General features: G+C 48.6%; 1 protein-coding gene across 1 annotated transcript in view; it reads right to left on the bottom strand.

Moving 5' to 3' along the window:
- The window catches only part of LOC135242328 (dmX-like protein 2), a 50,133-nt gene that overhangs the window by 21,482 nt on the left and 4,691 nt on the right, over positions 1 to 23,960 (bottom strand). Inside the window, exons 2-26 of the mRNA XM_064313358.1 lie at positions 23,788 to 23,913; positions 22,100 to 22,171; positions 21,602 to 21,680; positions 20,984 to 21,128; positions 20,046 to 20,112; positions 19,246 to 19,418; positions 18,723 to 18,900; positions 18,151 to 18,325; positions 17,715 to 17,921; positions 17,042 to 17,304; positions 16,045 to 16,745; positions 14,889 to 15,012; positions 14,700 to 14,789; positions 14,140 to 14,230; positions 13,408 to 13,527; positions 12,675 to 12,905; positions 10,682 to 12,367; positions 8,857 to 8,967; positions 8,288 to 8,457; positions 7,689 to 7,786; positions 6,804 to 6,969; positions 4,803 to 5,067; positions 3,404 to 4,473; positions 2,741 to 2,932; positions 2,133 to 2,209 (exon numbers count right to left, since the gene is read on the bottom strand). Of these exons, the coding sequence (XP_064169428.1) occupies positions 2,133 to 2,209; positions 2,741 to 2,932; positions 3,404 to 4,473; positions 4,803 to 5,067; positions 6,804 to 6,969; positions 7,689 to 7,786; positions 8,288 to 8,457; positions 8,857 to 8,967; positions 10,682 to 12,367; positions 12,675 to 12,905; positions 13,408 to 13,527; positions 14,140 to 14,230; positions 14,700 to 14,789; positions 14,889 to 15,012; positions 16,045 to 16,745; positions 17,042 to 17,304; positions 17,715 to 17,921; positions 18,151 to 18,325; positions 18,723 to 18,900; positions 19,246 to 19,418; positions 20,046 to 20,112; positions 20,984 to 21,128; positions 21,602 to 21,680; positions 22,100 to 22,171; positions 23,788 to 23,913 (6,677 nt within the window). The remainder of the gene's footprint in view (positions 1 to 2,132; positions 2,210 to 2,740; positions 2,933 to 3,403; positions 4,474 to 4,802; positions 5,068 to 6,803; positions 6,970 to 7,688; positions 7,787 to 8,287; positions 8,458 to 8,856; positions 8,968 to 10,681; positions 12,368 to 12,674; positions 12,906 to 13,407; positions 13,528 to 14,139; positions 14,231 to 14,699; positions 14,790 to 14,888; positions 15,013 to 16,044; positions 16,746 to 17,041; positions 17,305 to 17,714; positions 17,922 to 18,150; positions 18,326 to 18,722; positions 18,901 to 19,245; positions 19,419 to 20,045; positions 20,113 to 20,983; positions 21,129 to 21,601; positions 21,681 to 22,099; positions 22,172 to 23,787; positions 23,914 to 23,960) is intronic.

The following is a 23,960-nucleotide window of genomic DNA, read 5'->3' as shown; positions in this document are numbered from 1 at the left end:
TAACCATAACACTAACCCTAAATCTAGCTGTAACCCTAACCCTAACCCGAGCTGTAACCCTAATCCTAACCCTTGCTGTAATCCTAACCCTAGTTGTAACCCTAACCCTAACCCTAGCTGGATACCTAACCCTAACCCTAACCCTAGATGTAACCCTAAGCCTAACCCTAGCTGTAACCCTAACCCTAACCCTAGCTGGATACGTAACCCTAACCCTAGCTGTAACCCTAACCCTAACTCTAGCTGTAACCCTAACCCTAACCCTAGTTGTAACCCTAACCCTAATTGGAAACCTAATGCTAACCCTAGCTGAACTCCCTAACCACCTAACCCTATTGCTAACCCCATAACCCTCTGCTGTAATCCTAACCCTAACCCTAGTTGATACCCTAACCCTAACCCTAGCTGGATACCTAACCCTAAACCCTAGCTGTAACCCTAACCCACACCTAACTACCCTAACTGAAACCCTAACTCAACATTACCCTAACCCTAGCTGTAAGCCTAACCCTAACGCTAGCTGTAACCCTAACCCTAACCTAGCTGGATACCTAACCCTAACCCTAGCTGTAACCCTAACCCTAACCCCAACTGTAACCCTAACCATAACACTAACCCTAAATCTAGCTGTAACCCTAACCCTAACCCTAGCTGTAACCCTAATCCTAACCCTTGCTGTAATCCTAACCCTAACCCTAGTTGTAACCCTAACCCTAACCCTAGTTGGATACCTAACCCTAACCCTAGCTGTAACCCTAACCCTAACCCCAACTGTAACTCTAACCATAACACTAACCCTAACCCCAGCTGTAACCCTAACCCTAACCCTAGCTGGATACCTAACCCTAACCCTAGCTGTAACCCTAACCCTTGCTATAATCCCAACCCTAACCCTAGTTGTAACCCTAACCCTAACCCTAGCTGGATACCTAACCCTAACCCTAGCTGGAAACCTAACCCTAACCATAACACTAACCCTAACCTTAGCTGTAACCCAAACCCTAACCCTAACTGTAACCCGAACCGTAACACTAACCCTAACCCTAGCTGTAACCCTAACCCTAACCCTAGCTGGATACCTAACCCTAACCCCAGCTGTAACCCTAACCCTTACCCTAGCTGGAAACCTAACCCTAACCCTAGCTGTAACCCTAACCCTAACCCTAGCAGTAACCGCAACTGTAACACTAACCCTAACCCTAGATGTAACCCTAACTTTAAATCTAACTGTTACCCTAACCCTAACCCTAGCTTTAAGCCTAACCCTAACGCTAGTTGTAACCCTAACCCTAACCCTAGCTGGAAACCTAACCCTAAACCTAGCTGTAACTCTAACCCTAACCCTAACTGTAACCCTAACTGTAACACTAACCCTAACCCTAGCTGTAACCCTAACCCTAACCCTAGCTGGATACCTAACCCTAACCCTAGCTGTAATCGTAACGTTAACACCAACCCTAACCCTAGCCTTCACCCTAACCCTAACCCTAACAGTAGCTATAAATCTTACCCTAAACCTAGCGTTACCCCTAACCCTAACCCTAGCTGTAAACCTAACCCTAACCATAACCCTAGCTATAACCCTAACCCTAGCTGTAACCGTAACTGTAAGACTAACCCTAGATGTAACCCTAACCCTAAATATAACTGTTACCCTAACCCTAGCCCTGTTTTTTTTCTCCAGAAAAGTCTTCAAACACATTGTTGCTCATTTATTTCACTGTGGTTGTTCAATAAAGATGATATCCCATTGATCCAAAAGAATTAATTGCATATTATTATTTTTTAAATTTATAGAGCAAGCACTAAAATGTCATATGCAAGCATGTAAAACAAACAAAAAACTGAATTACCCATTCCATAGGATGATGCTTATTCTTGTCATGATACTAGCTAATCAAATCATCATAGACAGAAAACAAAGATAAAGTATTGACCCGGGGCAGCCCCTATCCATCTGCAGGGGCACCAAATGAAGGGGGCAAATAAAAACATAAAAAACATTGTCTCCATGATATTGACCCCGGACCAGTCCTGGCCCCGCCCCGGCCCCGACCCTTGCCCTAACTCCTGCCCCGCCCTTGTCTAGGGTGGCACAAAGGCTAGAGCCAGGCATGTCTAGCATATCTTACCTGTAGCTGTGACTGTCACAGAGGGCCTGGTATATGCAGGCTGACAAAGATGCTGCCAGTGTGTGCAAGGTGTTCACCTGGAGAAACAGAGACAGAAGGGGGTGGGTGGGTCACTTAAAAAAACATATTTTCCATGGGAATCATTTCTCCAAGCCCTCTAGGCTATCAATTACAAATGATAGAAAAATTGACAAATTAGCAAATGATTGGCTATTAAGCGTTTCAAGGCTTCAACAATTCATGCAACAGTTAATAAACAAATATATCCATTCCCAGAATGCTTAGTAACCAGCTAGTCAGCTCCTGTTTTCTTCCCATTGTCTTCCCAGAAGTTTTGCAGGACTGCTATACTGCAGTTGATGAATGTTTATGAAGGGAAGTTCCCAAGGACTGAACAGCCATTGCCACAGGTTCTACATTTGGTCACAACCCATGATCAATATTCATAAGATTAGTAAAACTTGATTGTTCCCAGCGTCAACAGTACTGAGACACACCTTTCAATACTAAGAATGTGGAGCTGGTCGTCTGGCTAGTATACATTGTATTTATGCTGGAAAAACCCCCAAAGGCTTCAGAGCGCTGTGATGTCAGTAGCAGAACCTTACACGGTCATCAATGATGTCAGGGTGAGGGGGCGTGTCCATGCGCACAACAGTGTACAGGATGTCGTGGATATGGTTGCTGAGGTGGAGCACGGGGTTGGCAATGACGGTCTTCGTGGGTGCGATGCTGGCAGAAAGGAGGGGCAGCGTGGTGGGCAAGGGGAGAGGAGACTGTAGCTGCTTCATCGTCGTCTCCTGATTGGCAGAAATTGGAGAAAGAGAGAAAAATGAAGCAGAGTGAACGAACGGACAGTCATGCTGAATCCATACAGAGCACCACAGTGTAGCATGGCACAGTGTCTGTCACAAATATGCAGTTTGTCAAATATTCAAAAATCCAGAAATGATTTTTACAACAGGTCACCCTGCTGGTGGCCCACATAACTGCTTTGTGAATGCATGCTTTGTCCAGGCAAAGACTTTGATTGGACATAACCACCAACTCTGCACCCATAATTATGGAACAGATCCTTGGAGTCAAGACCCTCCCAAAAACATGCTAGGTGTCCACATGCTGTTTGTTTAAATGAGTGATAAACGCACCACTGCAGTCACTGACTCAGAGGAGAGTGCTCCTGGTCAACGGGCACATGGCGGCACCATTGTCATTTCTAAACTGGGGAGATGAACAAAGAAAGAGGGGACGCCTCTGTGGGGGGGGCTGACCTGCTGGGACTCCTGCAGCAGGAATATCAGCTCCATCCTGACGGAGGTGACGCCTCCGCCCTTGGCCCCATGCAGGCTGCAGTAGCTGAGGAAGACTCTGAGCAGGGCCTGGTTCTTCCTCAGCCAGGCCTTGCGTCTCTCGGCGTGCTGCTGCTTGGCCTGCAGGCGGCGGCGCTCCAGCTGGTGGCGCTCATATGCTCCGCCCTCAGTCCGGTCCAGGGATGCCGGTGGACCCAGCTCCACCTGGCCCTCCCTCTCGCTCTCCCCCTCCTCACCTCCCCGCTCGGCCCCGCCCCAGCCCTCGGCCCGCCCCTCGGCCTTGTGGTTGCAGACGCGGTGCATGGCGCCGATCTCCTTCTCCAGCCAGCTGTAGAGCTGGAAGCGTAGCTTGCCTCCATCCACCTCATAGCCCGTGGCCAGCGTGCGCAGCTCCGTCATCAGGATCTTCAGACACGCCCGGAACTTCAGCTGCTCCGCGATCACGTCCACCTCTGCCTCTCCTACTGAGTCCTCCTTCTGCACCCCGCCCCGCCCCTGGGGGTCCGTCTGCCCCTCCGCTTCCTCTGCCGGACCTTGCTTCATGGTCAGCCCGTCATCTTCCTCTTCCTCGTCCTCCTCATTGTCCCCCCAGTCAAGCTTCAGGCCCTCATCCACTTTGCCAATCGGCTGGCTCCAGTCCAGCATTGCCGACGAGTCCAAACCACCAGGGGGCGCCGACTGTTCTACGCCAGCCTTCCTGCCATTCTCTATGGGCTGGGTGGGGCCTACGTGGAGCAGTGAGGGGTCCTTGTTCAGGGAGGACCCCGCCTTCTTTGTGATGCGGGGGATCTTGGACAGCACCTCCAGGGCAAGCACGGGGCAGCCCACTTTGAAGTGGGCATTGGCGGTGGTGAAGAAGAGCTTGCGCTCGATCAGGTTGATCTCGTCTGCGCCGCTTCGCTCCGAGGTCAGGCCCAGGGCAACCGGGGCACTCTCAGGGGAGGCAAAGTGGCGCCTCATCAGGAGGGGGTGCGTGCGCAGGTAGTTATAGAAGCTGAAGACCATGGGGTTGCACGACTTTACCATCACCTCTGAGAGAAACAGAGAGTGTATGAGACACTTTTTACATGAACTACTGTTCGTCACTTGGGATAAGAGCCTCCGCCAAATGGTTGAAATGTAAATGTGATATTTTTGTCATACAGCAGGTTTAAAGAATTCCCTAAAACCTGCTTCACAGCATACTATGCATAAACAGCTTATAGTATGCAAGCTGTGTGTGAATGTGTATGTGCATTTGTGTGTGTGTGTGTGTGTGCACATCCATTTATGTATTTACTTATCTATTTTGTGTAGCATTTACAAACAACATGCAATATTTAGCTAGCATCAAATAAACCAGGTTATCTGAACAGCTCACCAGGATTCTCATCATCATCCTTCGGCGTCTGCTCCAGAAGCGTGTCCAGAGCCCTTGAGTAGTCCTTCATTACCCAGAATGCAATGCTGCGCAGGAAGGGGTCAGAGTGCAGCCTGGTGCAGCTGAAGCCAGAGCCATCCCTGTTGCAGCCCAGCACTCTCTCATACAGAATGCCCTCACAGGTGGATGAGCTCTCATAATCTGACTCATAGAGACGAGCCACTACCATAGCTAACTGTATGTCCTCCAGCTTCTCAAGGCAAACCTGCAATACAGGATAGCTTGTCAAATAGGGGGAAATTATTATATTATTTAAAAATCATTATTTTAACACACTTTAATTATACTAGGCCAGGAGTCCTCAATCTTATCCAGACAGGGCTGGTGTGGGTGCAGGCTTTTGTTTCAACGATGCAGTAACACACCAGATTCAACTAATCAAGGTCCTTAACTCTAGTGGTTGATTAGTAGAAGAATTGGTAGAAGAAGTGTTACCGCTTGGCTGAAACAACAGCCTGTACCCACGCTGGCCCTTTTGTGATAAGATTAAGGACCCCTGTACTAGAAGATTAACAGGCTTGCAATTCAAATGTCCCATATTTAAAATGTTGAGGAAAATATGGTAACTTATGTCACTGTCACTGTCACTGTCACACTTACACTATATGACCAAAAGCATCTGAAACCCCTTGGTCTGGGGCTTTATTTCATGGTTTGGGCTAGGTCCCTTAGTTCCACTGAAGACAAATCTTAATGCTACAGTATACAATCACATTCCAGATGATACAATGCTTCCCCAACAGTTTGGGGAAAGCCCTTTCTTGTTTCATCATGACATCCAACATCTTTGGGATCAATTGGAATGCCAACTGTGAGCCAGACCTAATTGCCTAATCAGTGCCCGACCTCACTAATGCTCTTCAGGCTGAATGGAAACAAATCCCTGCAGCAATGCTCTAACATCTAGTATAAAGCCTTCCCACAAGAGTGGAGGTGGTTACAGCAGCAAAGGGTGGACCAACTCCATATGAATGCCCATCATTTTTAATGAGATGGATGGATGTCAGGTGTCCACATACTTTTGGCCATGTAATGTATGTATTATGGAATTATTCAATTTCCACAAAAGAAACAACGGTAACACAACCACACTGGACAGAATGTAGTAAGAAGGGTTCTGCGACTGCTAGTTGATCCTAATTAAGCCTGGCAACCCTGTTAATAATGAACAGCATGTTCAGCTAGGGAATCCTTATTGAACCTGGCAACCTTGTTAATAATGAACAGCTAATCCAGGACCATTTCCAGGTTAAATAAATGCTTCTCAGCCACCTTTATTTGTAGCTTGCCAGCCTTCAGGTGCAAAGCATTCTGGGGAATGTAGACTAGCTGCTCACACGCTTCTGATAAAGTTCCTGAATAGCCCTTTCATTTTCAGTTTTCTGGACCAAGACTAAGTCACGCAACAAATGATTCAAGAAACGGTGCCAACAGCAGCCAGAGGCAGTGAAACAGCCCAAAGGCATGACTGCAGTAGCTCATATGTGTCCTGATCTTATCTCCCCTGTTTAGACTGTGCACAGTGCGGTTCACTCTACCCCTGGAAAACTAAAAGAGGCATTTACGTAGCACGCGCATTGGGCTTATCTTCGAGGTTTAGGCTACGCCTCCTCAGAATCCTGAAATCCCAGGACGATGGCAAAATAAAAAAAGAAAGAAAATCACAGCACGGTAAAGCTATAGGCCTCTCTCATGGTCAGAAGTTTTTCTAAATAAAACTTCTGCCAGTTTTCCATTAGAAAAATGTTTAGCCTCCGGATCCATTAAATTACCACAGCCGATTAGATACGAGCGGGGGATTTATCTAAAAGACGTTCCTTAAGGTCGCACGGCGGAGGAAACGGCCCGCGAGGGAGCGCCGCCTCTTTTTGGGGGATTTGCAGAGCATCTCCCCCTGGCGCTGCGCTCATCGTGACTGTGGAAATGAGAAGCAGCGGGCACCTCGACGGCGTCTTTGAGCGCCCCGGCCAGCAGGAAGAACCCCGCCGCCTGCTCAAACCTCTGCTTCCCCAGCAGAGAGAAGGCGTTCTTCAGGGCCGACTTCCGCCACCTGTCCTCGGCAAAGTTGCGGCTGAAGAACTGGGTCATCTTCTCGTCGTGCTGGGATCTGCAGAAAAAAAAGCGAAAATGAAAAAACAAACAAAACGAAATAAAAGGAAACCAGGTTTCAGAATTGTATTTGCAGTAGGTATCAAGTTTAAGGTCAAAGTATATATTATTGTACCCAAAGGTAAATTTGTTCTGCAGACAGGTAATAAAAATGCTCCGCAGTTAAAAACATAAATAACACAGGACAATAATATAAGAATCACATTCACATAAAATTCATATGAAAAGGCTATGTAAATTAGGTGTGGCTCCTAAATTAACACTGAAAAAAGGTGAAAACATTACATCAGGGCTTCCCAAACTTGGCCCTGGGGACTCTTACGTACCACTCTCTCTAGCATCCAGTGAGCTATTCTCATACCCATAGCTGGTAAAGCAGTCACACACTTAATTGGCTGTCTTGAATGATTGACTCTTTGACTGACAGATTACATTAGATTAGATTAGAGCTTCATTGTCCTCAAGAGGAGACTCAGGTATGAACCCAGAGTGCTATGCTTTTGTTCAGCTTTGCATGTTTACCGAACAGCCCAAGCTGAAAAAAAGGACTGGAAGAACCAGGAGTCCTGCATGCTGAAAGTGGGGAGACCTGGGGGCTACAACCTAACATCTGCATGTTAGGGAGAAAGGCTAGAAGGGAAATGAGCTAAAATTGCAGTCTAAATTACAAACATGAAAGGTTGCTGACATCTGAAAGGAATGGTGTGATTGGCTCACCTGAACAGCCCCCACAATACAGCCTTCTTCTTCATGGCCAGGTAGAAGAGGGCAGCATCTAAGGGTTCACTATTCCTCTGAAACGCAGCTTTAGCTACCTGGAAAAGCCAGAGAGATAAAGGTGCATCAGGATAATGAAGAAGAAGAAGAAGAAGAAGAAGAAGAAGAAGAAGAAGAAGAAGAAGAAGAAGAACAAGAAGAAGAACAAGAATAAGAACAAGAAGAAGAACAAGAAGAAGAACTTATTACTGTAACTGTCCCACACTGTGCCCACTGTGCTTGTTACACCACCCACAACCAGATGGGGGAAAATGCACTTGATGTTCAGACAGAAAGCGAATAAACTAATCTAAACAAAGCTAAAAGACATTTTTCTGGCTGGCTGTAATAAACTGTAACAGTGCTGAACTGGGCTGTGCTGAGACTAATTTTGCAGTGTTGTGCTAAATTGTGCTGAGCTCTTTTGAGGTGAACTTGGCCATGTTATACTGTGCTAAACTGTGCTGAGCTCTTCTGAGATGAATTTGGCAGTGCTGTGCTGTGCTGTTTTGAGCTGTGCTGGATGAGTGTAGGTTTGAGGGCTGCAGGGTGAGGCCCACCTTCTCCATAATGCGGCGCAGGGTGTTAATGTTTCGGACCCACCAGCCCACCCCCACGGCCCTGAGCTCCGCCCACTGCGGATCTCCCCTCTGGACCGCAGGGATCATGGACAGCAGCTCCTCCTCTGCCTCAGAGTGGAACGCCCAGGCAAAGTGACACGTGGAGAGACCTGCTCTCTCAAACACACACAGGTACAACACACACAGACACACGGGTACAACACACACAGACACACACAGGTACAAACACACACACACACGTACACACAGCATTCAGATGTTTTAAACCCATAATCATCTGGGTTGACAGGCTGACCAAGACATCAATCCTGCCACTAAATCACAATATCAGCTCTGTAACAGTTAAAAATGCCAGTGAAACACTGCTGTCTAAAATGTGTCGGATTTCTTTCTCAGTGAGCATGAAGCGCACAGCGTGACCAATCCCAGCATTAAGACTGGCAGGACTTCCCAGCAGCAGGGAGTGAGCTGTTAATCACAGCCCTGGCTGAGTCACGCGTGGGGGTGCGGAGGCGAGGGAAACAGGGGGGCAGGGGGGTGGGGCGTACCTTGGTGCAGCAGCTGCATCCTGTAGAGGGGAGGCAGTGAGGTCAGCAGGCAGGTGTGCAAACGCATCGCCAGCAAGTACCTGAGTCCGCACTCATCCAGTGCCTCTCCACCTGCACACACACGCATATGCACGTACACACACACACCCGCACATATATACACACGTACAACCACACATGCAGACACACACACATACACAAACACACACACACACAAGGTACAAGGTGAACAATCATTTAATTTGTAGCAGAATAGTCCATCCCAAAAACCCCAAATGGAGGGTCCACTCACCCCCAAGACAGTACCACTGATTAGACTGCCATTGGCCCTTTTTCACACAGGCCTGAGGCTTCGCCCTGATTGGACCAGACTTCAGAGTAAAGCTTGTTCTTAGACCCGTAGCATAAAGTAAAGGAGCCATGTCTTTAAAAGTATAAACTCAGCCTACACAGTTTCACACTAAAGACGTCAAACTGGCAGTGTGCTAACTATCATGCCTCGTGCCTTGGAACAATGCGATTGCCGTGGGTGCAACCTCAAACACCCCACGCCATTAAAATATTTCCTCTGCTCACTTCCAAATGCTTCGAGCGAAGCAGGGCTACAGTTGCCCATTAAACTCAGACCAATGGGGCCGTCCGTCCCTGAACCTTGCCCAGTCGCATCAATGCTTACTTAAAGGCCTGGAACGCACTGTTAAAAGTCTGCTCCGCACTTCCTACCAAAAGACTAAATAACTGATTTACACCGTAGGTAAGAAGACAAAAGATAATCCGGGCTTTGTTTAGTTGGGTGGGTAGCAGGCACGTAAACCGCACAGGACAAACACAGCCATGCTGATTACCCAACTCGGTCACTGCAGTTCAGTGCTCTGACAGGGAAAGTTACTCTCCGGCAAGCCTCTTCCCCAATGAAGAGCATGTGGTGTCGCAGCGCATTCTAATTAAAATATGTCCTTTAAAAACCATCCTCAGGTTCCTCTATGAGAGAGTAAATGGGAAGGTCTTGTGCTGGGAATACCAGCATAAATCCATTTCATAAGGGCCACTAACCTCCTGAGTACTATTCCCTGGTGGAGCTTTGTCTGTTTACTGCAAAGAAAGAATTAATTTCTGGATCCAATTATAAAGCAATTTAAGTGTTGTTGTAAACTAAACTAGAGTACCCTCCAAAATTATTCACAAGCTCAATAAACTTAGGAATAAGGGTAGGCTATATAAAATAATCAATACAGCAAAGTAAGAGTCAGATGCATGCTGAAAAATTAGACAATTTTTCAAAGCTAATAGAGTTGCTCAGAGAAAAAGTTTGTACATACATTTATATTGGGGGAAAATCATTTTAACATATTATTTTTCCTCAATAAATATATGCCAGAATTATTTACACAAAAATAAATTTCCTGCTTTTAAAAAAGCTGATTTTTAAGTTAATCTCAATCAGAGAACTGTAATGTAGCCTCTCACAGCCTCCTGATTCACTGGGGTATAAAATGAGGTTAAAATACCCATGTAAAATCTACGTCATCCACTACCCTGAGGAAGAGCAAAGAACTGTCAGACTAAACAAGACAAAGGCTGTTGACCTTCAGAAGTCAGGACGTGGTTACAAACAAATAAATAAAAAAGCAAGATACCACTTTCCACTATTAGGTCAATGATTACGATTAACGCCAGGAGAGCAGTGGTAGACCTGCTGGGTAGAGCACGTAAGTGCACCTCGTCTCAGCACACAGTGAGGCAAATGGTTTGGCAGGCAAAGAGAATCCACACACATTCCCACACTCAGATACACACAAACTCACGGGCACTCGCGCACACTCACCAGTGTACTGTTTGTCCGTGGAGCTGCTGACCTCCGAGCTGGGGGTTGCCACGGTATCGGCGAGCGCCACCAGGAACATCTGCTCGAGGCGCGTGAGGCCGGGCAGGCTGGAGTGCATCAGGTGGCTGGACAGCACCCGGGCGTGCTCGGGGCCGAAGTAGGTGGGGCCGTACTGCGACAGGTCGATCACCCGCGACTTCCGCTCCTTCTTCTCCTCGGCGAAGCTGACGAAGTCGTCGGTGCTGACGGTGGGCACCTGGAACAGGTCGCCGTACTGGTCGCCAGGCGCGGCCTGGGCCTGGGCGCCCGGGACCCCTTTGCCCGCGCCCTTCCCGGCCTCGTCGGCAGCCTTGTAGGAGGAGTCGTCGTCGGCGGAGAGCAGGGCGTACAGCGGCAGCGGCGGGATGGAGTTGATCTCGGTGTAGTCGCGGCCGCCGTCGCGGCCCGCCAGGATGGTGTCCTTCGCCGTGCTGCCGCTGACGCTGATGGTGCGGGACATGTGACGTCTGGCCCCGCCCTCTCCCGCCTCCGCGTCGCGCACCACCGCCACCTCCCCGGCGATGCACTTGACCAGGTGGGACAGGATGGCCTTGGCCCGCCGCACCTTGCCCAGGTCCATGAGCTCCAGCAGCTGGGTGGGGTGGTACTGGGGCAGGGTGGGGGACAGCGAGTGTGCTGCCTCAAACAAGCTCCCGTCCTGACTGACGGCCGGCAGCCTGAGGGCCTCGTCCGCCCCCTCCAAAATGCTCTTGGCCCTGGGGCAGGGCTCGGAGTCCGAGTCCTGCGTCGTCACGTTTTCGGACGAGGACAGGCTGTCGCTCTCGGCCTCCCCGGGCCTGCTGTCCCGCCCCCACTGGGCGTACACCTGCATCTCGCAGTCCATCCCCACCACCAGGATCCCGTCCCGCACCCAGGACAGGGACACGGGCAGCGAGGGCGTCCCGTCCACCGAGGACACCAGGTCCACGGCCCGCAGCAGAACCCAGCGGGACCGGATGCCCTGCTTCACGCTGCCCCCCAGCGGCAGGGTGACCACGGCCGCGCCCTCCCCCCCGCCCGTCTGCTCCCCCACCACCCCCGAGACCCGCCCGTACATCAGCACGCTGGAGCCCACGCCCACGGTCAGGATGTGCGAGCCGTCCTCCTTGGACAGCCAGTCCAGGTGGACAAAGTGCTTCCGGTTCGGGCTGCCCTGCGCCCCCCTCCCGCCGTACAGCAGGTCCGACTTGCTGTAGACCACCAGGTTGCTGTCCACGCTGACGCGGGGGTCCAGGGCGGCCCCGGCCGAGACCCCGACTAAATCGTCCAGGTGGATGGTCTGCTCCAGCACCCACTCGGACCCGCCCGTGGACTCGCACTCGTAGATGGAGACGTGCATGGAGAACTCCCTGCGCGCTTTCGCCAGCGTGTGCCCGCCGTCGCCCGGCGACGGCTGCTTGAAGGACACGGCCAGCCGGCCGGTGTAGGAGCAGCTGACGGCCACCGGGCGGCCGGGGACGCTCACTGCGCTGTCGCTGTCCCGCTCGTCGTTCATCAGGGCCCAGGGCTCCCAGCGGTACGCCCGCTCCCCGGCCCCGCCCGCCTCCACCCCGCAGCGCCAGAACCGCACCTGGCTGTCCGAGCAGGTGGTCACGATCAGGTACGGCGCCAAGGACACCGGGTAGATCGACGAGGAGCTCAAGTGCCCTGCAGAAAAAACACTGATCTCAGTCTGCATTCTCAGCCATGACTAAAACCCATGCAACACTTTTACAGTTCCCCACTAGATCTGCATACAACAGGTGGGTAATTGCATCTGCTAAGTGACTGCAATGATGTATGTAAAAAACCGACCAGCAAAAGGGTGTGGCTTATGCCCTACCTGCAGGCAAACACAGCCTGTGAACCACCTGCAGAGGGGTGTGGAGTCTGCCGTACCTGCAGGAGAATGCAGGGTGCAGCGGCGTGTGGCGTACCTGCAGGAGAATGCAGGGTGCAGCGGCGTGTGGCGTACCTGCGGAGGGTGTGGCGCGGATGACCTCCACCCCGGCGGGGAGCTCCAGGCGCTGGCTGTAGACCAGCTGGGAGCTGAGGATGAGCTTGCTGGCGGACTGCAGGTGAGCAGAGGAGGAGGAGTGGGGGAGGGGGCTGTGCCCGGGGGAGGCGTCCGGCGAGGAGTCGCCGTCGTCCTGCTGCACCGGCACCACCAGCTGGTTCTGAAACATCTGCTCCGGGAAACTCCCATCTACAAAAGGAACAGCTGGTATCATTCTCTGATAAACACTCATGCATTTAACCTCACACCGCACACCGAGTAGATAACCCTTAAAAATAAAATGGTGTGACAAATGATTGGTATGGCTTACCAAACACTTATGTTTTTAAGAAACCAATTCCCTACCACACCTTTTAAACATGTATACACTTACAGTAGTAATACAGACCACTGCAGGACTGTAAAGTAAATTGCCAACATCTATGAGTCAGGGCCCTTAAAAAGTTTCCCTAAGTGAAAAGAAAAACCTTTCACTGTTCATTTAGTCACACTGAAAACTTGCCAGCACCATATCTCCTGCTGCCTACTGTACATTGCCACCTGTAGTTCATTTGTTTCATTTTACCCTGCATATTAAATGAATGCAATGTGACAGTAAGATGGGGGGTTACTGCCATCCAAACTGTAACAGCAGGTGCAGTAGGCATTTGGGGTAAGATGGCGGAGGGGGTGGAGAGGGTGTGGTACTGACCCACGCAGGCCTGGATAGACTGTAATTGCAGGTGCCACATCTGCAGGGTGGTGCTACGGTCTCCATCCTTCTCCATCACCACCAGAAAGAACTTTTCTGAGAAAGGTGGAGGGTAGTACCCTGTGGAACATTTTTTTACTATTATTATAAACTCAGGCATCTAGAAAACACACCAAAAACCAACACTTTACCAGTTTTGGTTTTATTTCAAGTGAAACAACTTGAATGTCTGCCCTTAGTTAACAAATTTGGTGGACCTCGGTATGAAAACACACATAAAACGATAAAAAATGGCAGGTTATAGCTGTGCTGATCACACATATACACAAGGGACATATACTGTAAGTCAATTGAATATCATCATTCAGGTCCAGGTGTAATACAATTTCAAAATGATTAGCTACATGTTCTAATGCTAATTCATACATTCAGTAACCTTTCAAACGTTCCCTATGTACTTTTAATCTTTGAAAACATCAAATAGCACTTCTGCTATACACGTGAGAGCTGGATGATGTCAGACATGTCTGATGTTACTGATCATTGGTCAGAATGAGCATTTCGGTATTAAAAAGCTCTTCCCCACCCATGTAGGCACGACACAGCAAACGCACTCTACACCAAACTGCCCACTGAAAGATGTAGGTGTGAGGGAAAACGAATTCATGAATAACCCGTGCCCAGAGGATACATAAATCACTGTGGAAGCTTGCACACTCATTCGGGGCGTACCCTGGGCGGAGTCAGGAGGGGCCTCTGGGGGTCTGTACCCCAAAATGAAGTCCTCCTGGAACACGTGGAGCAGCTGTGTGTTGGACCCGCACTGGAGAAAGGGAAAGGGAGATACAGGACAAGCCGAGACTCAGCGCTTATCTACAGCACTCAGATCATTACATTATATTACATTACATTACTGTCATTTAGCAGATGCTCTTATCCAGAGCGACTTACACAACTTTTCACATTGCATTTATTTATACAGCTGGATAAAGACTCAAGTAATTCAGGTTAAGAACCATGCTCAAGGGTACAACAGCAGTGTCCTCCCTGAGAATTGAGAATAATTTGAAACCTCTGATCCCTTTAAACACCAGTAAATAAAATTATGAATAAGCACAAATGTATTTTTCATATGACTGAAAGTGTTTGCTTTTGGAGCATGATTTGTTAATATCTGTGGTAGTGTCTTCAAGTCTTACTGGCACCTACAGAGATAAATGCACATCTGACCCAAGTCTTGCACACAGTGCACACTGTGTTTCATGTTGAATGTGTGTGAGATCCACCCTCACCTGCTCAGTAATGATGTCCAGCTCAATAATGCAGCCTGGCCTGGCGGTGGACTGCTGGCTCACGATGTTGAAAACCTTCCCCACCAGTTTCTGCCCAAAGAAACAGGTGCTAAATTGCTCTCCATTCTCTCCAGTACCGGCTCATCAAACTCAGAAAGGGAGGCCTGTCGGACAGACCTGGCTGCTTACCGAGGTCTCAGGGTCGGACAGTTCATCCAGAAGTTTCCGGGCATCAACCACTGCCTGATACAACCGCAGGTGCTTCCCATCAGACGCCACGAAGCAGGCACTCGCCGAATTGCAGTAAGAACCTGAACAGCAGAAGATCCGCAGAACATATTATGAACACTTTCCTCTTCTATATTAAAACAACACTACTACCGTATCACTATAAATGACAATTAAAAGACCTGCTATTAGGATTTCATAAACACCAAAAATATTAATTAAAATACCTGCATTTATATTGTGCTTTTATTACACAATTATGATCTAACAAATACGTACATACATACATACATATATACATACATGTACAGTATAGTAATGAATCAGTCCTGATTACAGTACTGTCAGCATCAGTGCTATAGTAATGAATCAGTCCTGATTACAGTACTGTCAGTATCAGTGTTACAGTAATGAATCAGTCCTGATTACAGTACTGTCAGTATCAGTGTTACAGTAATGAATGAGTCCTGATTACAGTACTGTCAGTATCAGTGCTATAGTAATGAATGAGTCCTGATTACAGTACTGTCAGTATCAGTGTTACAGTAATGAATCAGTCCTGATTACAGTATGTCAGTATCAGTGTTACAGTAATGAATGAGTCCTGATTACAGGAGTCAGTATCAGTGTTACAGTAATGAATAGTCCTGATTACAGTACGTCAGTATCAGTGTACAGTAATGAATGAGTCCTGATTACAGTACTGTCAGTATCAGTGTTACAGTAATGAATGAATCCTGATTACAGTGCAGTCAGTATCAGTGTTACAGTAATGAATCAGTCCTGATTACAGTACTGTCAGTATCAGTGTTACAGTAATGAATGAGTCTGGTGAGTTACAGTGTGACATATGTCAGTATCAGTGTTACAGTAATGAATGAGTCCTGATTACAGTACTGTCAGTATCAGTGTTACAGTAATGAATGAGTCCTGATTACAGTACTGTCAGTATCAGTGTTACAGTAATGAATGAGTCCTGATTACAGTACTGTCAGTATCAGTGTTACAGTAATGAATGAGTCCTGATTACAGTACTGTCAGTATCAGTGCTACAGTAATGAATGAGTCCTGTTAAGTAGCCTATCGGCTACAGTATGAGAGCTGTGTAAGCATCTCCAGTACAGAGTGGGTAGTGATCCAGGCCACGTTGGAGAAGGCGGAGGTGTGGAGGGAGTTGATGCGGGCGAGTTCGGACACGCCCCCGGTGCAGGACAGCGGCCCGATGTGGTCCACCCGCCACAGGATCATCTCGCTGTAGATGGCGTTGGGGTCGTGGAAGGTGCGCGTGGCGGCATTCTTCAGCTCAGTGAGTGCCGCGCCCCTCTGCGGCGTGCCCCGCCCCCACTGCTGCCCCGCCTCCGCCCCCTCCTCCGCCCCGCCCTCCTCCCGGCCGGACGGGGTCAGCAGGGCGTTGTGGTGCGAGGAGGTGAGCAGCAGCGGCAGCACGGTGTGGCAGGCCAGGTCGTTCAGGTGGAAGCGGTGGCCGCAGTAGCGGAACTTGTGCGAGACGGTCAGCACCGAGGAGAAGGCCGACTTCTCGGCGAAGGTGACGGCCCACTGGTTGAGCGAGCCGTCCACGTGCTTGGACACCATCATGACGGCGGGGCCGATGAGGGCGGCCAGCGAGTGGCCCGCCGCCGGGCCCAGCGGGGCGGAGCCCGAAGCGCTGTGCGGCATGCGCTGGGCCTTCCGCCGCCGCTGCAGCGCGGTGCTGGACTCCCGCTCGGTGAAGGTGCAGGCGTACATCATGATGTTCTTGCTGAGGGAGTTCGCATCGCCCGCGGGGAACGCCACAGGGATCTGGGAGGAGAAGGACACCTGAAAGCAGGGAGAACACAATGAGTCATTAAACATACTGTCACCACTCAAACAACAACACGCTGTCACTTCCTGTTAATGCCTCCCATACAAAACATACATACTTCCATCCATAACTAATAAATATATTACCTGTATTTACAGCTATTGTACTGATTAGCAAATCCAGGTGGTTGGCACAAAATACTGGGGAGGATTTTTACTTTCAGAACCTGGATTTTCCACCTCTGATAAAACACAGTAAGTATATACTGTTGTGTGTATTTACAGGCCAACTGTGGAGCTAGCAGGTGTACCTGGACTTGTCTGAATATTCCCGGGATGTACTCATCCAGGTACTTCACGTGCCACACCAGGAAGGAGCCGTCCATTGGGTGGATGGTGAAGAGCATGTCTGGGCTCCTGTTCCACTCCAGGGTGAGGGCCTCCAACTTCCTGTCCAGCAGCATTGTGGGTAAAGGGGAGCTGCCGCTGGAGCCGGGGGAGGAGGCCTTGGTGCTGCCCTCCGGATCGCCGTCCTCCTGCTCAGAGGAGCCTCTGTCCGACATCTCATCCAGATCTGGAACACGCAGAGAGAGGTCCACATCAACCAATGTTACCTTACTGAAGTTAGAGAACAATACAGGTTAAGCATATTTTAAAACGGAAAACAGAGGCTTTCCACTCCCTGTTGAAACGGTAAACCAGTATTTCATACACTGGGTTTAACTTTTCTCCAGAAAGCACAAGAGACAGAGGGTGGTTACATGAAAAAATATAACACCACCCAAGGAAGGGTCATTTTGATGTGGCGCCTGTTTAATGGCAGTTGAAAAAAAAAACAACTCCCCAAGTATTAAAGTTCCAATTCCATTTGAAAGATAAATGTTAGATGAGTGCCAATATTATATAACATAAAAGTAAAATTTAAATAGTGAGTAAATTTGTCATAGATGTTGAACACGCAGTAAACGCTAATGCTGAACGTACCCAGGTCAAACTTGGCCTGCGGCCCCTCGGGGTCCGGGTCGTCAGCAGTGGACTCCAGGTGCGTCTCGGACAGCCTGCGCAGCTGCTGCATGAACAGGTCCATGGAGATGGTGAAGCTCAGGTCCTTGTTGTTCAGCCAGTGCACCACAAAACCGCCGCTGGCCTCGTCCCCCAGGAACGCCGTCGCCGACAGGACCTGGGGGATATCTGGGAGGCACAGACAGCAGAGGGTGGGACGTCGGGAGAGAGCAGACGAGCCAAGAAGTGGAGCAGAAATATGCCTGTGCTGAGACTGAGATGTACCGCTACAGGGATAAGTGATATTCTTGTGCTGAGATTAGAGCTATACCAGTGCGCAGATTGAGATAAACCTGTCCTGACATAGACCTGTGCTGGGAGTGAGATGTGCCTGTGCTGGGGACGGGCTGAGATGTACCTGTGCTGGGGTTGATGCTGGCTGAGATGTGGAAGTGGCAGAGGGCGTTGGCATGGTGAGAGATGTGTCGGTGGACCTCGTGTGAGCCCAGCTGGCTGGGCAGCAGCTCGGTGTGGGCCGCCAGGGCAGAGGAGCGCCTCCGGCCGCGACGCAGGTGCTTCAGGTGGTGAATGGACTGCAGGGAGTTACAGAGCAGCGCGTTAGTGGGAGGAGTTACAGAGCAGCGCGTTAGTGGGAGGAGTTACAGAGCAGTGCGTTAGTGGGAGGAGTTACAGAGCAGGTTAGAGAGAGGAGTTACAGAGCGGGTTAGTGGGAGGAGTTACAGAGCAGGATAGAGAGAGGAGATAAAGAGCAGGATAGAGGGAGGAGTTACAGAGGAGGTTAGTGGGAGGAGTTATAGAGGAGCAGGTAAGTGGGAGGAGTCACAGAGCAGGTCAGGAGGAGGAAATAAATAAATATTTATTCTACAAAGTTGCCTATATATACTATAGATAAAATTCCATGGCTGATATATTAAGCAGCATGTGTGGTATATTTAGACCTGTACGTGTAACAGTAGGTAATGCTGGTACCTCCAGGGCATGTTGGATCTTGTCCTTTTGCCCCCCTGGGTGGGGCAGGCTGCTGCTGCTGCTGCTGCTCTCTGAGATCTGCCCCCCCAGCAGGCTGTCCTCAGGCAGCAGGGTCTCAGACCACAGCCTGCAGATCCCGTCCAGGCAGGAGGTCAGCAGCACGTTACACACCGAGCCCCTGTGCACACACACACGCACGTGCGCACACACACACACACACACACACACACACACAAGCACACACGCACACACACGCACAAGCACACATGAACAAGAAACATAGCAGCAGTTCTTTATATAATATAAACACATGCACAGCGTAGTGTGCACTGCATCTGGTTGCTAAGAAAATACAGTAAACCTAAATCCCCAGACATTTTCCTCTTGGCAATGCAATCAGTATATCTACATTGCTCATAAATCGAATATCTTTATGTACACGGTCATATACTGTTAACCACATATTGAATAGCATGTACAGAGAGCTCTATTTCAGTTGAAAGGGTGAAGGCCTGAAGCTCACTTGGGCATGTACTTGCTGGTCCTCCTCCAGGAGAAGCCAGTGACAGCGCGGGGGTGTGCCAGGTACACGAAAGAGAAGTGGACGGGTGTGCCCTTCTTCTCGGGCAGCTCTGGGATCACCACTGCTGACTTCCACCCCGTGGTGGGGTACCATACCTTCAGCAGGCAGTCATCCTGGGCCAGCACAGAGACACAAAGAGAGCACCACATCCGCGTCATCCAAGGCAACCAGACCGACAGCATTCCCACAATGCACATGGTCACATGATGGCTCGTTCAACAGAAGGAAGTTGGAAAATGCACTCTCATTATTTCCAACAAACCACACATCAGTGAAAAATGCTGTCACCCAAATATGTCCTCATATAAACAGACAATGGAACACATGACATCGAACAACTTCCTTCCTTTCTAGTGAGCAAAAGACTAGAGTCTAGATGACGAGAAGGGTGAAAAACTAGGTTGAGAGATGTTTTGACATAAACGGACTAGGTTAACCCCAATATAGCTCAGATTTTACCTGGATACAGCCAGGCTACGTCCTAGTTGGCCAGACACCTTTTAGATGTAACTGGCTTTTCACCTGAATGCCCGGATGGCAATGTTCACCGGGTTTACCACATTCATGACTTTCCTCTCTGTATAATCTGGACAAGATCAACTGTACGTCACCTGCTGCTTTGCTGGAGCATTAGTGTAATAAGAACATGCCCTGAGGAAACGTATTTCTCTGGTAGTTTGGTGATGTAAAGGGGAAATACACAAAAAAAAAAACAGGAAACACATTTTGCCATACAGTACCTTCCCTGCGGTGGCAAAGTACTCCCCGTCGGGCGACCACTTCATCACATGCACAGGCACAGCAGTCCTGGGAGAAGCACACAGACATCACCTACCACACAAACACCCACACGACCATCTGCGCCAAAGCTGGTGGGAGAGAGTCTCTGAAAAGTACTGGCTTAACAATCTCTCCTTTTTTCACTGTAGCTGATGCCTGGTGAGTGTATCACGCATCACCCAGGCTTGTGCTACACGTTGATGTAGGCTGCGCACTGTTTTGTGGTCCTGAGACTTAATGGCTGTGTAAAAAATAAATAAAAAACAATTGGCAGGACAAGGAAAAGACCTGAGGAATAAGTAAATGACCACAGGTACCATCAACAGGTACAATCTGTGGTTGCGATTGGGGGGTTGAGGGGGGGGTGGAGGCTTTTCTGCATGTATTTAAACTCCCTCTAGACCAGTGATTGTCTCAACACTGGGGAAGGAAATAAATGTGACACACAGTGAATTGGGGACAGTTAATAAAAGCCCACACTGTGGCTCTCCAGGACCAGGGTTGAGTAGGCTTGCAGTTTTGAAATGTCTCTGGGTAAGTTGCAGGGAACTGAAAATCAATCTGAGTCACAGTTCCTCACTGAACCCATGTGAGTTTAGTGTCAGCTGATGGTGTTGACTCTATGACTGCTCTTTTTGACTGCTGCACTTCCGACAAAAGGTCTCAGTCTGCATCGGGCATTGACCGTGTCTGTGTCAACACATCTACAGCCACACAGGCCAGGCCTAGCCTGCTCTATCAACAATCCATTTACAGGAAGCAATGGCTGTACCAGCTAAGCAAGCCAACAGCATGAATCTGCATGTTAGATAGCTTTGTGTGTGTGTGTGTGTGTGTGTGTGAGCAGTAATTAGTGCGAGTGTGTGTCTGAATTGGGACCTTATGAAATGGCACTCACTTGCATTGCCAGACACACTTCCAGTCATTTAAGGCAGGATGGAGTTTATCTTCAGCAGCCTGACCCTCCTCTTCCTCCACCAGCGTGTCACTGGAGGGCGGAGCCCACAGCTGCAGCTGCTCTGTCGCAGCGAGTATCCGGTTACCTGTGGGGGGGGGGGGGGGGGGAGGGGCAAATGGTTGGCAGAAATGCTTTTCCTTCTGTTGCGTTTAGAGCACCCATGTTACACTAAGGAATTTAGGTCAGGATGTGAAGGATGTTTAGGCAGGATGTGAAGGGAAATGAAACAGCTGATGTATTAGGAACAAAGGGTTAGCTGGTGGTGTATATAATGTACACAGACTGCCGGTTTGCTCTGACTGGCAAAAATAGGTCTATTTTTTGGATCTATTGAATTTCACCCAAACAGAAACCAAAATTCTTAAATTTGTGTTTTAAAATAAAGGATGAAACACACTACCATTACACAGTGAATCTGAGTAATAAAACCTCTTGTCATAGGCAATGAACTATTCCACCAAATTACACAGGCACACAGAGGCATTTCCTCCACAGAGCCTGCAGTCACGCTCCAAAGAGGACAGAGGTGTTAAAAATGCACAGGTCGTGCGGGGATACCTTGCGGATCCCATGCCAGATTGTACGTCACATCACTGAGGAAAAACTGGCCGGTCTTGTGCCACTGGTAATTCAGCTGCTGTGAAAGAGAGACATACGGGAACACCGCTTCACACAGGCACAGGAGAGCACTGCACGCTTATTTATTTCACCACCTGCAGCAGAACAATTTCACAAATGCGCATCAATGTGTACGGTGCTACAAAAAAATACCAAGTGAAATTTTCTATTGTTTGATCTTGGACACCATTTTTATCTATGTTTCAGGATGGTATGATTTACAGGGGGAGGTATGCAACATACTAAGGGTGTTACCATCCATAGTAATAATATACCATGTAGGCCTATTTCATCTACATCATGATTTTGTCCAACATTATACAACCCGCACATACATAACTGTACAGACTCATAACATATGGTACATTGTATGGAAGTGAGTAAATAATTAACAGCAGAAACCTACTGGTCAGAAGTGTAAAGTAAATAATTACTCACATTGTGTCGTTTGTTTGGGTTGGTTGCAACAGGCTCAAAGATGCACACAGTGTTCCCATAGGAGGCAGCGATCTGAGGATAAATGAGTGGCTGCACTTCAGCGTCCCAAAGCACATCCAGCGCTGCTGCTCTTAGTGTAAGTGCACATCCAGCACTGCTGCTCTTAGTGTAAGTGCACATCCAGCACATCCAGCACTGCTGCTCTTAGTGTAAGTGCACATCCAGCACATCCAGCACTGCTGCTCTTAGTGTAAGTGCACATCCAGCACATCCAGCACTGCTGCTCTTAGTGTAAGTGCACATCCAGCACATCCAGCACTGCAGCTATAAGTGTTACTGCATCTGACTGCAACTTCAAATATTTAGACCCCAACTGGACCCCAACTGCATTTAGTTTACAAACTAAGTATGAACCAATACAGTTACTCTTGGACAGCTGTGAGAGCTCTTGTTAATAAAGGCTTCTCTGGAAGATATATATAGTACAATAAAATACACTCTTCCCTAGTTTCGCTTTCTATTGTCATGTCAATAGGTTCGCACTACAATATGTTCTAGACGAAAGCTGGGGTAAAACAACAGGGGTCTGTACAGCAGTGTACAGTGAGCTCCATAATGCTTGGAAAAAAAACACTTTTTTCTTGATTTGGCTCTGTACTCTACAATTTTAGATTCACGTGTGGTTAAAGTGCACATTCTCAGCTTTTATTGAAGGGTATTTTACCATAACACCCCCACCATCATGCTTGACAGGTGAGGGGGTCCGTGTGCTTTGGATCTTGGCCAGTTCCTTTTGACCTCCACAGATTGCTCTTGTCACCATTCTGTGAAAGTGAATGTTGCTCTCATCTGTCCATGAGACCTTCTTTCCAGAACTCTGCCTGCTCTTTTAGGTACTTCTTAGCAAACTGTTACCTGGCCGTCCTGTTTTTGTGGCTAACTAGTTAGCATCTTGCAGTGTAGCCTCTGTAGTTCTGTTGCTGACAGAACTGTGAAGTCTTCTGTGGACAGTAGTTGCTGACACAACCATGCCTGCACGCCAACCACGCCTTCTGAAGAATGTTTCTGATCTGTTGGCGATAGGCGTTTGGGCGTTTTTCAACATTATGGGAAGATTTCTTTGGTCATCAACTGTAGTCTTCCTTGACCTACCAGGCTCTTCGCGATTGCTGAGCTAATGAGTGGTCTCTTCCTTCTTAATGATGTTCTTAATGATTTTGAAAAGCCTGAAGTTTGGCCTATGTCTCTTACTGTTTTATTCCTATTTTGCAGCCTCATAATGGCTTTCTTGACTTTCAGTCGCACAGCTCTAAGGCTTCAAATTGACAAATGCCAATAACAGACTCAAAAGGCAATCAAAGACCTAGAATCAAGACTAGATATTGAAAGCTCTATTATATCTGCACTGAGGGAGCAATTTAACACACCTCACTCAGAAACACCTGTGCTATGTATAGACAGTGCTGTAGTTTCTACATGGTGAAACCAGAATGTCTAAAAATACCCTTAAATAACAGCTGAGAATCTTCACTTTAACCACAAGATTGAAGACTTGCTTGATTTCAAATCTAAAATTGTGGAGTACAGAGCCAAATCAAGAAAATATATGTGTGTCCAAAACATTATTGAGCTAACTGTATATAAGAGGCCATTAACACACATGCTTTCTGTCTGATAAGTAAACATACCCTTCCCAGCTGATGCGAGCACTCCACACATCCCACTTGTATGTTGCCATGCTGGGCACCAGGGACAATCTGCACACACTCGAAATCACTGGAGAGGATGACAATATCACAGCCAGACCCATATGCCTGAAAACAAAGAGAGACAGAAATTTAGTGGGGGATGAGTGTGCACC

This window comes from Anguilla rostrata, chromosome 16 (assembly GCF_018555375.3).
Source record: "Anguilla rostrata isolate EN2019 chromosome 16, ASM1855537v3, whole genome shotgun sequence".
Lineage (NCBI taxonomy): Eukaryota > Metazoa > Chordata > Actinopteri > Anguilliformes > Anguillidae > Anguilla > Anguilla rostrata.
Note: the sequence above shows the minus strand (reverse complement) of the source record. Positions and strands in the feature narration are given on the sequence as shown.